General features: G+C 44.3%; 1 protein-coding gene across 5 annotated transcripts in view; it reads right to left on the bottom strand.

Annotated features, from left to right (window-relative positions):
* The window catches only part of Cipc (CLOCK interacting pacemaker), a 20,285-nt gene extending 7,030 nt beyond the window's left edge, over positions 1-13,255 (bottom strand). Inside the window, exons 1-3 of one of the 5 annotated variants that reach the window (XM_031356203.1) lie at positions 13,075-13,255; positions 9,418-9,519; positions 7,076-7,263 (exon numbers count right to left, since the gene is read on the bottom strand). In XM_031356203.1, the coding sequence (XP_031212063.1) occupies positions 7,076-7,253 (178 nt within the window). In that variant the 5' untranslated portion in view covers positions 7,254-7,263; positions 9,418-9,519; positions 13,075-13,255. Of the gene's footprint in view, positions 1-7,075; positions 7,264-7,361; positions 7,514-9,417; positions 9,520-13,021; positions 13,054-13,074 lie in introns of those variants that run through there. The other 4 variants (XM_031356202.1, XM_031356201.1, XM_031356205.1 and 1 more) reach the window with 4 other exon arrangements.
* Between the last annotated feature and the right edge of the window lie 370 nt (positions 13,256-13,625).

The following is a 13,625-nucleotide window of genomic DNA, read 5'->3' as shown; positions in this document are numbered from 1 at the left end:
AAAAAAAAAAAAAAAAAAAAAAGAACTGCTTCAAGTCTCTGCTGCCTTGACTCCCCTGCCATGATGGACTGTAACCCTGAACTGTGAGCTGAAATAAACCCTTTTGCCATAAGTTGCTTTTATCACAGTGACAGAGAAACTTACAACAGTTGTCAAAACTGAAGCTAAACTGTCCCTCTCTGTTGTCCCGGCCACCCTGTTAAGTCCTGAACACATAGTTTGCATTTCAAGTGTCTCCCACAGGCCCATGTTTTAAAAGCTTGATGCCCAGCTTGTGGCTCTATCTTAAAGGCATAGAGGTTTCAGGAGTGGGACTTGGCTGGTAGATGGCTAGGAGCAGGCCTTTGCAGGTTATAGCAGGTTCTGGCTTGGCCTGCTTTCTCTGCTTTCTCTGCTGCACACCTCTACCTCCAGACATGGCTGTTCCACTGTAGCTTCTACCTCAAAGGACTGACACCATCTGAAACTGTGACCAACATAAACCTTCCCGTCAGGTACCATGGTTACGCTGGTGGGAGACAGTGCAGACATTCTCCCTATGTAAATTCCATATAAAAGCAATGCAAACAAAGTGTGCTAAAATGAACCCAGAGACCATGTACAGAAGTATCTGGAACTACTCTAAATGCTCACCAACATGTGGTTCAGTTGACAAAGAGCTTTTCTGGCAAGTAGGCAGCCTTGTGTTTCATCTCAAGCACCATGTAAGCTAGGTCTGGTGCATACCTGTAATGTCAGCACTCAAAAGGTAGAAGCAGGAGAACCAGGAGTCCAAGATCATCCTTGACTACATAGTGAGTTTGAGATCAGGCATACATGAGGTACTACCAAGAGAGAGACTAAGGGTGGATCGGAGGGGAAAGATCAGAACAGACCAGGTATAGTGGCACATACCTATAATCCCATCACTCAGAATGCAGAGTCAGAAAGACCAGAAGTTCAAGGCTAGCCTCAGTTACAGAATGACCCAGTCTCAAAAAAAACAAACAGGGACTGGAGAGATGGATCAGTGGTTAAGAGCACTTGTTGCTCTTCCAGGAACCCACATAGGGTGGCTCATAACCACTTGTAATTCCAGCTCCAGGGCATCCAATGCCTTCTTTACGAAAGATAGATAGATAGATAGATAGATAGATAGATAGATAGATAGATAGATAGATAGATAGATAGATAGTAGATAGGTAGTAGATAGATAGAACCAACAAAGCCCTAGAAGTATGTCAGAGTAATCTGAATGGGGCAAGATAAACTGTAAATGTATTTGTACAGCTTGGCAAAGACTGTGATCAGAAAGATATTTATCAACAGAGGTGTAATTCAGAAAGTCTAGTGACACTTGTCAAAAATCACAGCTGTTGGAGTCCTCCCCTTGATTAGACAGTTAATCCAAATGGATACTTCTGATTAAGAACTACTAGACTAGAAAGAAGTATGATCCCTAAACTTTGGAGTTGAAATGCATTCTACACATAATGAAACTAGGTGTCGGGTGCCGGAGAGATGGCTCAGTGGTTAAGAGCACTGACTGCTCTTCCAGAGGTCCTGAGTTCAATTCCCAGCAACCACATGGTGGCTCACAACCATCTCTAATGAGATCTGATGCCCTCTTCTGGTGTGTCTGAAGACAGCTACAGTGTACTCATATACTTAAAATAAATAAATCAATCTTTAAAAAGAAAAGAAACCAGGTATCCTAGACAAAGAGTTACTGCAAATCTTTTGCTAAAAAGGCGTAAGATGAACCTAGACAGCTTGTTCCTTTCACTCAAAAACTGCAGGAGAAGGTGTCCCATGAGGCAACATACATAACAGAAAATGGTGATAATGGACCAACAAATAATTACTAAAGAATTCCATAAATCCAGGATGATACTCAAAATGAAACAGAAGAAGGAAAATATTTTTTCACAAAAAGGTTCAGTTGGCAAAATGACAGCATTAGAAGATTTAAATCACTAGAGTGGTAACCAGTTCAAGCAAAGATCATCAGAGGACGATAAAACACTGCCAGGGGTTTGCTAAAAGGCAGGTGTAATGATACACTGTAGCTGTCTTCAGACACACCAGAAGAGGGCATCAGATCTCATTACAGATGGTTGTGAGCCACCATGTGGGTGCTGGGAATTGTACTCCAGGACCTCTGGCACTATGACACTATTGCCTATGACACTAGCACTCAGGAGGCCAGGCAGGTCATGACCAAGTAATTCACCTGCTTCAGCCTCCCCAGAACCTAGAATTCTAGACATGTGCCACCAGGCTTGACTAAAAGGTTATCTTTACAATAAAGAAATCTCGTGGGCTGGAGAGATGGCTCAGGGGTTAAGAGCACTGACTGCTCTTCCAGAGGTCCTGAGTTCAAATCCCAGCAACCACATGGTGGCTCACAACCACCTGTAATGGGATCTGATGCCCTCTTCTGGTGCATCTGAGGACAGTGACAGTGTACCAATATACATGAAACAAATAAATCAATCTTTTTAAAAAAAAAAGAAAGAAGGAAAAAAAGAAAGAAAGAAAGAAAGAAAGAAAGAAAGAAAGAAAGAAAGAAAGAAAGAAAGAAGGAAAGGAAGGAAGGAAGGAAGGAAGGAAGGAAGGGAAAGAAAAGGAAAGGAAAATCTGGTACATAGTACCACTTAACCAAGTGATCATCAAGAATGAAAATGGGCCAGGCAGTGGTGGCACACGCCTTTAATCCCAGCACTTGGGAGGCAGAGGCAGGCAGATGTCTGAGTTTGAGGCCAGCCTGGTCTACAGAGTGACTTCCAGGACAGCCAGGGCTACACAGAGAAACCCTGTCTGGAAAAAAAAAAAAAAAGAATGAAAATGGAAGCTGGAAATGGCTCAGCAGTTAAGAGCACTTATAGAAGACCCAAGTTCAGTTCCTAGTCCTCAAATCAGGTGACTCACAACCTTCTGTACTGCAGTTCCAGGGCTCTGACGCCCTGTACTGGCACCCACAAGCACCTGCATGTAAACAGTGCACACTCATGACGAGACACATGCATACAAATAAATAAATCTTAAAACAAGCAAGAACAGAATAAGACTAATTTAGCAGTTTCCTGTGTTTTGCAATGGAAAGTACACAATATCAACAATGTGGTGCTGTGATAATTCCAAACTTGGGGAAGCTATCAGAAAATCTAGAATGTGGACCATTCTATCCTGTCTTGTTCAAAGACGTCAATGTTACAAAGAAAAGGAAAGAAACGATGGACAGCTACTCTGGATTAAATTTTAAAGCAGGCTATCTTCATGCAGTACACACCCAATCAGATGCTGGATCCAAAAGCCAAAAGACAGAGGCAAATGCTATAGGGACTTCACTAGGATAACGGGGAGATTCACACGCACTGTGGTTAGAGTATTCTACAAGGGTTGACTTTCCTGGGTGTGATGATGGCATTATAATTATATAGAGAAACTTCTTTGCTTCTGAGATTTATTTAGACTAAAGATTTAACGATGAAATGCTAATTGTTTGAAGTTTACTTTTCAAACAGTTAAGCAATGTACACAGGGGACAGATGTAAATAAGGCAAAAATAGTAATTCCCTGTGGATCTGAAGAAAGTATCTTTCTGGTGGAGGACTCAATCACTTTTCTTTAGATTTGAATTTTCTCGAAATAAATTTGGGAAAATAATTAAAATATAAAACACACTCCATCTTGGTTTTGCAATTTTTAAAAAAAAACTAGTTTATTTTATATGTGTTGGTATGAGGGTGTCAGATCTGCTGGAACTGGAATTACAGACAGTTATGAGCTGCTGTGTGGGTGCTGGGGATTGAACCTGGGTTCTGGAAGGGATTGAACCTGGGTTCTGGAAGGGATTGAACCTGGGTCCTGGAAAAGCAGACAGTGCCCTTAATCACTGACCCCTCTCTGTAGCCCTAGTTTTGCAAATTTTATCAAAGTGCTTTTCGACCTTTTGGCTAAAATCAAGTACAACTTTCGTCATATCCACAGCAGCTGGACTAACTCAGATAGTGACCATGTCCCTGGAACCTGCCCCAAGAATGACCAGCAGCTTTCACTTGGAGCCACCTTCTGACACAGGAGTGGGGGTGACTGTTACTGCCACTGTGTCTGAACAGCACAGTACTTACTAGAACAACTGGGCTGACAGATTTTAGAAGAAGGAGCTGAATGCCAATGGTCCTGGGATTACAAACAGAAGGACTGTGGGCAAAGTTTGTTTTCTTCTTTGACTCCCCCAAGCGTTTAAACTTTTATAATGAGCCTGCATTACCTGTATGATCTAGAAACAGAGCAAAAGCCAAGTGTGATACTGAAAGAGCCCTCAGTGTTTGCCAGCCTTTCAACCTTGTTTTATAGACCCCATTTTCCAGGCCCTTCCCCAGCCTCAGTACTGGAATCTCTAGGAGGGCCTAGGGATCTCTAAATCTTCAATAGTTTGGTGCTTCAGGTGAGCTTCATGAGGCAAGCCTGGTAAGCAATTATATTAAGAGAAGGGAACCCACAGCTACAGGCTGGCTCACCTTTCCCTGGACTGCGCTGGCCCTGGGTAAGACACTAATTCTTCTGTTTAATCCCTGGGTCAGTGCTGTCCCTCTCTGAGTAATAGGCTATTTATAACTTAGACTCTCATTCAGCATGCCTATGAGACAAAGCATACCAATCTAAGAGGGAAGAGTCCTAGATTTCCTAACAGCAGCATTTCCTACTATAAATTAGTAAATCAGTAACACGGGTAGAACCTGGGAACACCTGGATATGTGTGTATGCCTGGGTATAAATCTTTCCCTAGAAAAAGCTCCATTCTCAGGAGTGAGCCTGAGTCCCCCATCACTCTGAGAAGGGACAACACTGTTGGCATTAGCTGCACAGTAAGGGTAGTTCAAGCCACTACCTTCAGACCTAGAAATAAAGCAAGAGCATAAGCACAAAATTAAGAGGCTCATGGAGGGATGCAGCCAGCCTGTTTGGGTAAGGCTCAGGACAGCTGTGATGGTTTGTATATGCTTAGCCCAGGGGATGGCACTATTTGACTTGAGGCCTTGTTGGAGTAGTCACTGTGGGCGTAGGCTTTAAGACCCTCATCCTAGCTGCCTGGAAGCCAGTGTTCTGTTAGCAGCCTTCAGATGAAGATGTAGAACTCTCAGCTCCTGCATCATGTCTGGCTGGATGCTGCCACTCTCCCACCTTGATGATAATAGACTGACCCTATGAACCTGTAAGCCAGCCCCAGTTTAATGTTGTCTTTATAAGAGTTGCCTTGGTCATGGTGTCTGTTCACAGCAGTAAAACCCTAGGAAAACAGCTAACAATGAAAGCTGCTCTACTATCAATTTTTTTCTTTCTTAATTTTTTTTCAAAGATTTGTTTTTTGAGACTACTTGAGATGGTGCTTTTGCCATCTACCTGTTATGATGGAGGCAGGAGGATCATTATGAGTTCAAGGCCCAGCTGGTATACATATTAAGTTCCAGAATAGCCAAGACTACATAGAGAGACCCTGTCTCATTTTTTTTTAAACATTTATTTTTATTTATTTTATGTGTATGAGTACACTGCGAATGTAATTCATTGTAGCGTCTGAACAGAAGAGGGTGTTAGATCTCATTACGGGTGGTTGTGAGCCACAATGTGGTTGCTGGGATCCGAACTCAGGACCTTCGGAAGAGCACTCAGTGCTCTTACCCGCTGAGCCATCTCACCAGGCCCATTTTTTTTTTTTTAAATTTAAAAATTTTTAAAGAAAGAAAGAAGGGCTAGAGAGATGGCTCAGCAGTTAAGAGCACTGACTTCTCTTCCAGAGGTCCTGAGTTCAATTCCCAGCAACCACATGGTAGCTCACAACCATCTGTAATGGGATATGATGCCCTCTTCTGGTGTGTCTAAAGAGAGCAACAGTATACTCACATACATAAAATAAATCTTAAAAAAGAGAGAAAGAAAGAGAGGAAGGAAAGAAAGAAGAAAAAAGAAAAGAAAAGAAGGTAATACTAATGATAAATTTGTTTTGGGAGGTCTGGTTGGTTTGGTTGTTTTGTTTTGTTTGAGATAGGGCCTCATCATGTGGCCTTGATGGCCTGGAACTCACTCTGTAGACCATGATGGCTTCAAACTCAGAGATCCACCTGTCTCTGCATCCCAAGTGCTGGGATTAAAGGCGTGAGGCACCACTGCCTGGCAAAAACACTTGTCTTTGAGACAGGATCTCCTATAATTCAAATAGGCTGAAGACCGCATCGAACTTCTGATCTTCCTGTTCCGACCTTGTAGCAATGGAATTACAGGCACAGCGAGCTAGCACACCCAGTTTTATAAAGTACTGAGGACCAACCCAGGGAGTCCTGAATACTAGGAAGCACTCCACAACTGAACTGTATTTCCAGTCCATGTTTAAATATTTTTCTAGTAGCTATGGTTTGAAATGTAGGATTAAAAGTTGAAAGTCTAGGGCTGGAGAGATGGCTCAGCGGTTAAGAGCATTGACTCCTCTTCCAGAGGTGCTGAGTTCAAATCCCAGCAACCACATGATGGCTCACAACCATCTGTAATGAGATCTGATGCCCTCTTCTGGTGTGTCTGAAGACAGCTACAGTGGACTTATATATAATAAATAAATAAATCCTTAAGAAAAAAAAGTTGAAAGTCTAATTGAAAAAGGGTATCAAATTATTTTTTCAGAATTAACTCCACGGTGCTGTGATAGACAGGTAGGTAGGTAGATAGATAGATAGATAGATAGATCATAAAAAGACTATAGAATTACCTCCACTACCAACCTCGTTCCCAGAATTACTATTTGTAGCCCGGCAATGGTAGCGCACGCCTTTAATTCTAGCACTTGGGAGGCAGAGGCAGGTGGATTTCTGAGTTCGAGGCCAGCCTGGTCTACAGTGTGAGCTCCAGGACAGCCAGGGATATATAGAGAAACCCTGTCTCAAAAAAAAACAAAAACAAAAACAAAAACAAAAAAGAATTACTATTTGTAAGAGCTCAGATAGTTATATATCCTGTGTGTGAAAATTCTTGAGTTTCAGGGAGGAAGGTGTTCATGCAAATCATTCAGTAAAAGGCAGAAGAGGAAGATATGGTTAACCTGAAAAGCCAGAGTCCTTGTCTGAGTCAGCCGCCACCACACCAAGTGGTCGGGCTAGTTTTTTCATCTCCGTGCTCCGGCATGGCTTGGCGGAGAGTCTTCTGGGGCTCTCTCTGGATGGGATTTTCCTCTCCATGTCTATGAGGGCCGGAAGCTGAATCACAGGTACTCTTTGCATATGGACTGCTCTATGAAAAACAAAAATTACATAAGAAGTCATTACCTGGAGCATGAACGAGGTGAGCCAAATGGTGAGGAAAGTAAGGGCAAAGAACGCTGGCCTCACCCACTTCAGCTACAACTTCTCTGTGGTCTCAGCTGACCAAGCTTCAAGTTTACTAAACAGAATGGTTTCCACCCAAAAGAAGGTTCACCATCCCCTTGTTGCCCTTGGAATTCCATTGTGAATTCAAGGCATGAATTCAAGGCACGCAAGCACATTCAGTGGAAGCTTTGTGAGCTGCTAACAAAGGGACATTTGATTAGGCTTTTTGAAATGGGTAACCAAATAAACTCACCCTCCTCCCTGAGGAGAGGAGAGGTAACATCAACCACCAAGGCTTGTGACCTAGTGCCACCGCTCAACAGTACAGGGTTTCTCAAATGAACCTGTCAGTTCTTAGAATAAAGTACTGAGCAGAGTACACACACACAGAGATACATACACAATCACACAATACTTCAAAAGCCTTTTTCACATTTATTTTATTGGTTTATTTTTGTGTGCACACATACATGTATGAACACACATGTGCCATGTAGAAGTCAAACTCACATGTAGAGGTCAGAGGACAACTGACAGGAGTTGGTCGAATCCTTCTACCTCGTGGGTCCTGTCAGGTGGCAAGCACCTTTACCTGCTGAACCATCTCTCTGGCCCCATGCATCACTTTTTTTAATGATTTATTTTTATTTTATGTGCATTGGTGTTTCCCCTATATGTATGTCTGTGTGAGGGTGTCAGATCCCAGGTCCTCTGGAAGAGGGCTCTTAACCCCTGAGCCATCTCTCTGTCCCTCTATACGCTTTTTGACTTAAATAATACAAAAAGCAAACAAACAAAAACAAAAACAAAAAACTTTTACAGGCCTGAAGGTATAGCTCAATGGTAGAGCACTCACTTGGTATGCTTAAAGCCTAAGTTTGATCCCCACCATGACCACATAAAAACAAAACCTTTTATGTACACACAACATATTTTAAAAGTGCTTACTTGGTTGGGCCAGGCGGTGGTGGCGCACACCTTTGATCCCAGCACTTGGGAGGCAAAGACAGGGGGATTTCTGAGTTCAAGGCCAGCCTGGGCTACAGAGTGAGTTCCAGGACAGCCAGGGGTGTACAGAGAAACCCTGTCTCGAAAAAAAAAAAAAAAAAAAAAAAAAAAAAAAAAAAAAAAAAAAGTGCTTACTTGGGAAGAATTGTGAGAGGAGGTAACTGGGAGGAGGGCAGTAAGCTGGCTGTAAAGTAAGAAAGTAAAATAATAATAAAAAGATATTTTTAAATGTAAAAAGTGCTACAAGGGGTGGGCTAGAAAGATGGCTCAATAGTTAGGAACACTTGGCAATCTTCCAGAGAACTCAGGGTTGAGTCCTAGCACACATATGGTGGCTCACACCAACTCGAGCCCTAGAGGTCTCTGGCCTCTGTGAGCACTAGGCACACAAGTGGTACATAGACATACATGTAAAGAAAACACCCACACATATAAAATAAATAAAAAATTTTAAATGTAAGAACTTATACTGCATAACTATATGTAACATTACTGCTGTTAATGTCACTCGTGAGCTTTACAGTCCTCCCTTAGCTGTGATCCCATTGTGTAATGAAGAAGTAAGGCTCAGACACATGACATTCAGAAACACGTATTAAAAAAAAGTATCAAGTGCTCCCTAGAAATTGGCCATTGTGCTAGACTAGAGATCCAGAGAATAGAATAATTTGTGTTTGTATGCTTCCTGGAGCTTGTGATCTATAGAGAATAGATACTAACCAAGTAGTCATACAACTCATGATTGCCCTGACAGGCTATGAAGGTGTGGGGCAGCAGAAAGTGCTGTGGCTGGAATCTGGAGGATGGGGTGTTAGCACACATTAGTGAGGTCAAAGGCCATAGGTGGACTGTACAGTGTGTTCCAAGCCAATGTGAAGGCTGAAAGAATTCGGTATATTTAAAAGTAAAATGGCCAGAGAGGTCAGAGCAGAATGCTGTGCACGGACAATTAGGGGTGAGGAAGAGATGGGAGAGCAGATGCACAGGACAGACAGGCAGTGCCTTGGAGTCATGCACGCTGGAAAAGACTGGCTATTAACTAAGGAGCAGTAGGAAAGGTGACACTCACCCAGCACTCAGGAGGCAAAGTCAGGCAGATCTCTGAGTTTGAGGCCAACTTGGTCTATATAGTGAGCTTTGGGCCATCCAGGTCTACCTAGCGAGATCCTGTCTTAAAACAAAAACAAGGGACACTTCAGGGGTAAGAAAAGAGGGTACCACCAAGGAAAACAATAATAAACAAGGGTAGGAGTAGAAAAGCCCAGAAATTACTGAATTCACAATCCACTCACGGCTCCACACAGCTGTCCTCAGCCAAGTGGCACTGTCCCTGGAGTATCCTCAAGTGCCACACCTGAACATCTCTGCTAGTTCAGGACCTTGTAAGAAACACCAGAGCAGACTCTCCACAGTACGATGAGCAGGAGACACATGAGTACATGCACTCTTGAGCAACCTCTTGCTCACATGCTTATAGACATTTGCAGTGGACTAACAGGACACAAACTGACCTGAATGGGAGGAAATTCTAAATGTGACCCCAAGTAAAAGTCATTTTGCCCCACATCTAACTCATTTACGGTTCGTCAGCCTTGTCCAGTTCATATCATGGGACTCTCCCACCAGTCCCATGATAAACAATGACACTGCCACATCCTACAGAGCACTATGCAAAGCAATGTCTTTGTTTGACAGCGGGGATGTTTGATAGCCTGGACAATCATGTTTAAAAAGCAGATGGAAATGTAAAGCCATATCTCTAATTAAAGCAGGATCCTTTTGTGTGAAACCTAACAAATGTGCACAGTGTAATTTTCCTAAAAGAATACTGTGTGAAAGTGAATAAAGCCTTCTTTAAAATGAAACTAGAAGTGGCTTCCGGATGGCATTCAGACTAATGAGGGTCTGACCAGCCGTAGATCCAGATTAGAAGGGCGGGTCACAGCAGTTGCAACTAAGAATCTGAGAAAACGTCACAATATCTTACTAAATAGATTATTTTACAGGCATTTTAAAGAAAGCATCCCAATTTAGTCTCTATGATCCTGTCACAAGACTATGAAGAGTTATTAAGATGTTAGCTATTAAAATGCAGTAAGTGATGCTACAGGAAAACACTTAGTAATTTACTCTGGTTCACAGGGAATTTATAGAATATTGACTGCAGAATCAAAATACTAAAACTTTGACAAATCAGCTAAATTCTAAAACTTTATATCCTGGGGAATTGGTGGCATTTTAGAAGAAAAACAAAACCCACACAACCGACTTTAAAATGGTAAAGTGTCTATTTTAGATGCAAAAAGATTAAAAATATGAGTCTCTGTTTTTGATAAAGTTCTGCTCAAGCAGAAAAAAGCTCTAGTGTTCCAGCCAAGGGGCCCACGTGAGATGGACAGAGAGCTGCACACACCTCTCTTCTTTTGGAGGATGTGGGCTCACATGCAGCACACCAGAGGAAGCCCTGGGCAGAAAAACAGACAGGTGGTGTTTCCTACCAGCACCCCTTAAGACAGTGTATGGTAAGATTCATAATGGGAAATTAGTCAACGCTCACATAAACTGGTAGAGGATGACATTCTCAGAATGTGCTTCATGGCACTCGCTGCTCACTTCCTTTTCTCACTTCTTACATTAGAGTCATTATTTGTCTCTCGAACAATTTGTGGATCCCAAACCCTTTGTAGGCCAAAAGACCTTTTCACAGGAGTCACATAAGCGTCAGAAAACAACAGATATTTACAGTACAATTCATAACAGTAGCAATATTACAGTTATAAAGTAGCAACAAAAAATTATTTTGTGGTTGGGAGTCACCACAACATGAGGAAGTATATTAAAGAGTCCCAGTGTTAGGAAGATTGAAAACCACCACTCTAGAACCTCAGTCCTTGGTTCTGTCTCTATTTCATTAAGAAAAGTCGAGGACCACCACTATAGAACCCCAGGGTCCTTGGTTCTGTCTCTATTTTGTTAGGAAAAGTCGAGGACCACCACTCTAGAACCTCAGTCCTTGGTTCTATATTTTGTTTTCAACTGTGCAACAGACTTGTGAGGTAGTCAAGAGAATAATACATTCTAACAAACCTCAGTCCAGCAGAGTCTTTGGCAACTCAAGCAGTTTATAGTCACCAAAACACCTGAACAACTTGAAGGTCAAGACTGCATTTTCAAAACACCGAGATCACCTCAAGGTCTAATTATCAGGTGTAGTCCAATATACCCCTTATTCTAAGATGAAACCGTAGGGACAAGTATACCACCCGAGTTAAAAGCTGGTGTGACCCACAGTCTCTGGGGAGTTTTGAGTTTAGGATGGAAAGACAATCAAAGGGTTAAGAGGAAAGGCTCTGACACGAAGCTTTTAGCACTCTCCTTTTATAGCTACTTGGCAACATTCCTGAGAGCTCACATTCCCTTTAAATGTGTCACGTGTATGACATGCGTGCAGAGAGGTGTGAGGTGAGAACCCAAGCAAAGGCTTCCATATAATGAAGTTGATAAGGCCATAGAAAGTGAATTTATCAGTCATAAGCCCAGTTAGTAACACAAATGCATTACTAGGTTTTCTCTGAAGTCGTTTTTCTTTTGATCTGCATTTTCAGAAATGCCATTCCGGGAGAATGTGTATTTTAGTGGTGGAAATTTCACCTACCTACATGTCTATTATTCATATTCTCCTTCACATTCCTTCCCGTTTTCAAAACTGGCTGAAAAAAGTCAAGTGGAGGACCCTCCCCTGTTCCATACAGTTTTCCCACGGCTCTCTCCATCCTCACCTTTCAAAGGGGGCCATGTGATTAGAGAACGTTCTCAGATCACTTCAGAAAGGGGGAGTTCTCAGTAACAGTGCCCACCTATCCATTCACACCAGCCCACAGGACATCTGCACCAGGCAGCATGCGCACCCTCCAGCCATCAACTAGCCTGCCAATTTAGCAGGCCACAACTGGGCAGACCCCAGGACTGTGCTGTGACTGGCATGCCACCAGCCTCCAGGGCAAATGCCCAGGCAATGTCTACTGCCAGAACCTAGGCAATAAACCGAGAGCTTGGCTCTGGCCCTGGGTTCAGATCAAAACTGTCCTGCCCACCCACTAACTATTGACTTCTCACATGGCACAAGCCACCTTCTTCCTCACGTCCCTGTCATTGGCACCACGCCTGGCTAGCCGGCCATCCAGGAGAAATAACCAGGAAGGGTAGGGGACTGCAGGCCTCTGGAACAGATAGTGCACCTGTGTCTAGCTCCTAAACGAAGGTCCTGGACACTCACAAGGTAGACAGCCCTCAAGCCCACCGACCAGCCCATTCATGGACCCCCTCTGGCCTTCAGGTTCTCCTCCAGCGGCAGCAATGGTATCCAGGGCCAGACCAAGGCACACATGCTCCAAGGAACTCACACCACTTGCCCCTCACACAAACCCAGCCCCTACACACCGTCTGTGCCTCACCCCGGATTCCCTTCCCCACACCGGGCCCGACCCTCATAGCAAACCAAATTCCCAACTTAAAGGAAGCCAGGAATGGCGCGTCCCTCAGCTCCCAATTTTTGGCGCTCCCGTCCCCCAAAAAGTCCTGGTTCTCCCTCGGGCCCACTTCGCTCTCCTTCCTCTTCCACCTGCTCCCACCTGCTTTTCTCGGTGTTCCCAGTCCCAACCTCTCAGTCTCACCCCAATCCCAGCTCTCCCTGTGCCCGGAGTCTAGCGAGCCCTGCCTTTCTCACCTAGGGCCAGGGTCGCTGCTCCATGACCAGCCCGGCGGGTTAGCTGGCGCATGCGCGAGCCGGGCCCCACGACTCCATGACAACCTGGTATTTGCCGGGTCTCTAGCTATCCCCGAGGCCTCCCGCCCATTTCTCCTCCCTCCGCCTCCACGATGGCTTTCGCCAGTCACGTGGCCCGGTTCCGCGGACCCAGCACCATGGAGACTTCGCGCTGTGCTCCTAGAAGGGCACTTGGGGACTCGCCCCACCTCCCCGCTCTAGCCGGAAGGCCGTGGAGCAGGGAGGAGAGAGCGACGCTCTCTCCACCGCGGTGGTCCTCTCTATGGTTGGCACTCAAGGCTTCGCCGCCATTTTGTCCGGCTCTTTGAGTTGTTGTGTTGAGGGCCAGATCTCACGACTGGGTTTCAGAGGCATGGGTAGTGGCTTGTAGAGGCATGGCTGGAGTTGGGATTCGTTTGGGAACACTGAGGGGGGGCCGTTCTCGGGGTGTGTCCCCTTGACGCCGTTAAGGGGTGGGGACCGGAACTGGACGCGCCCGGCTGCGGCGCCCG

The sequence above is a fragment of the Mastomys coucha genome, unplaced genomic scaffold, assembly GCF_008632895.1.
Source record: "Mastomys coucha isolate ucsf_1 unplaced genomic scaffold, UCSF_Mcou_1 pScaffold6, whole genome shotgun sequence".
In the NCBI taxonomy this organism is placed as follows: Eukaryota; Metazoa; Chordata; class Mammalia; order Rodentia; family Muridae; genus Mastomys; species Mastomys coucha.
Note: the sequence above shows the minus strand (reverse complement) of the source record. Positions and strands in the feature narration are given on the sequence as shown.